This window comes from Loa loa (genome assembly GCF_000183805.2).
Source record: "Loa loa unplaced genomic scaffold supercont3.418, whole genome shotgun sequence".
Classification (NCBI taxonomy): domain Eukaryota; kingdom Metazoa; phylum Nematoda; class Chromadorea; order Rhabditida; family Onchocercidae; genus Loa; species Loa loa.
In genome coordinates, this window is record NW_018108598.1 from 2,692 (window position 1) to 4,016 (window position 1,325).

Here is a 1,325-nt window from a genome sequence, read left to right on the forward strand (position 1 = left end):
TTATCCAATAATAGGCCAATTAAGTCTAATTGACGAAGTGACGATAACAGTTGTCTGAATATAACTCTTTAACTGATAAGCACAAGGCAAATGGTATAACGCATTAATCGTTTTGACAATAATGCTTTCATTTATACTTCAAAAAATGAAAATGATAATTATATGCTTTAGCGTCCGAACAATCAATATTGTTATGACATAGTATCATATTAATTGAAAGCATGCCATCAGGAAAAAAGCTATCTATAGTCTGATTATCATTCACAAGAAGTGATAAGCAGAAAAAAGAATATCAGTGAAAGAAATGTAGTTAGACCTAAAGAAGACTGATAAAATTATAAAAAAAGAACGGGAAAAATTAACATTTCCTGAAAAGATTTTAAAACCAAACAAATTCAATGACTAATGGGACTTCTCCTACTGATGGTATTTCCTAATATCACCACATATCACTTACGTTCGCAATATTTCATGCGACATGCTAATCATGAAACTTTGCTTAATCTTATATCACAACTGATTTATTTAAACGGTCTCAAATTAATGAAATACAAAACATACGATGACTTGACTGATTCAATCTTGCTAGTATTCATACATGTCAGATAAGCAATACGTGTCATTTCAATCGATCTCGATTCAGGTGGTACATCTGATTCCAGCAATACTACAATGAAAAAAAGCATAGATTACATAAAATTAGCAAGAAAGGTCAATCTTACAGTTAAGACTGGTTGTTAACAATGAAAATGTTATACTTTAGCGGTAGTTATTTTATTGAAAAATTGATTTGTTTAGATATATATGAGCAATAACCTTTGATCTTTTTCAATGACATATTCTATTGATTGTGTTCAAAATAAGATTCCAAAACAAATATACAGAAACTTTTTTTTCACATAATAATTGCACAATCAGTATTACCTCTCATTTGTTGCCGGACATTTTCTCGGACAGACGCAAACGTACCATAAGCAAACATATCATCAGGTATCATATGATCACGATTCCATTGGCCACAAGCATATTCGAAAAAGTCGTCACATGGATTAGCCGATAAATTCATCGCCATCAGCTCAAATATATATATATATTTTTTAGGACCATTATTACTCATATTCAGTTATAGTCTCAGTGACAGGAGATTATTTAATTAATGATTGATAGAAAGACAAAAGAAATTATAATTATCCACGGACAAGCTTGTTTAAAACAGAGAAGTCTGGAAGGTAACACCACTCAATCTTTCAGTAACCGGATACAATGGATAACCGGAAGCAACGAAGAAATGGAGATTAAATTCGATTAATAATAGATATGCTCAA

At 30.9% G+C, this 1,325-nt stretch overlaps 1 protein-coding gene across 1 annotated transcript; it reads right to left on the reverse strand.

The window, feature by feature from the left end:
• Positions 1–521: 521 nt before the first annotated feature.
• LOAG_15702 (hypothetical protein) lies at positions 522–1,072 on the reverse strand (the record flags this gene model as incomplete). Its single annotated transcript, XM_003151190.2, has 2 exons — positions 522–667; positions 925–1,072. The coding sequence occupies 2 exons, from the start codon at positions 1,070–1,072 to the stop codon at positions 522–524; spliced, it is 294 nt and encodes a 97-aa protein (XP_003151238.2).
• Between the last annotated feature and the right edge of the window lie 253 nt (positions 1,073–1,325).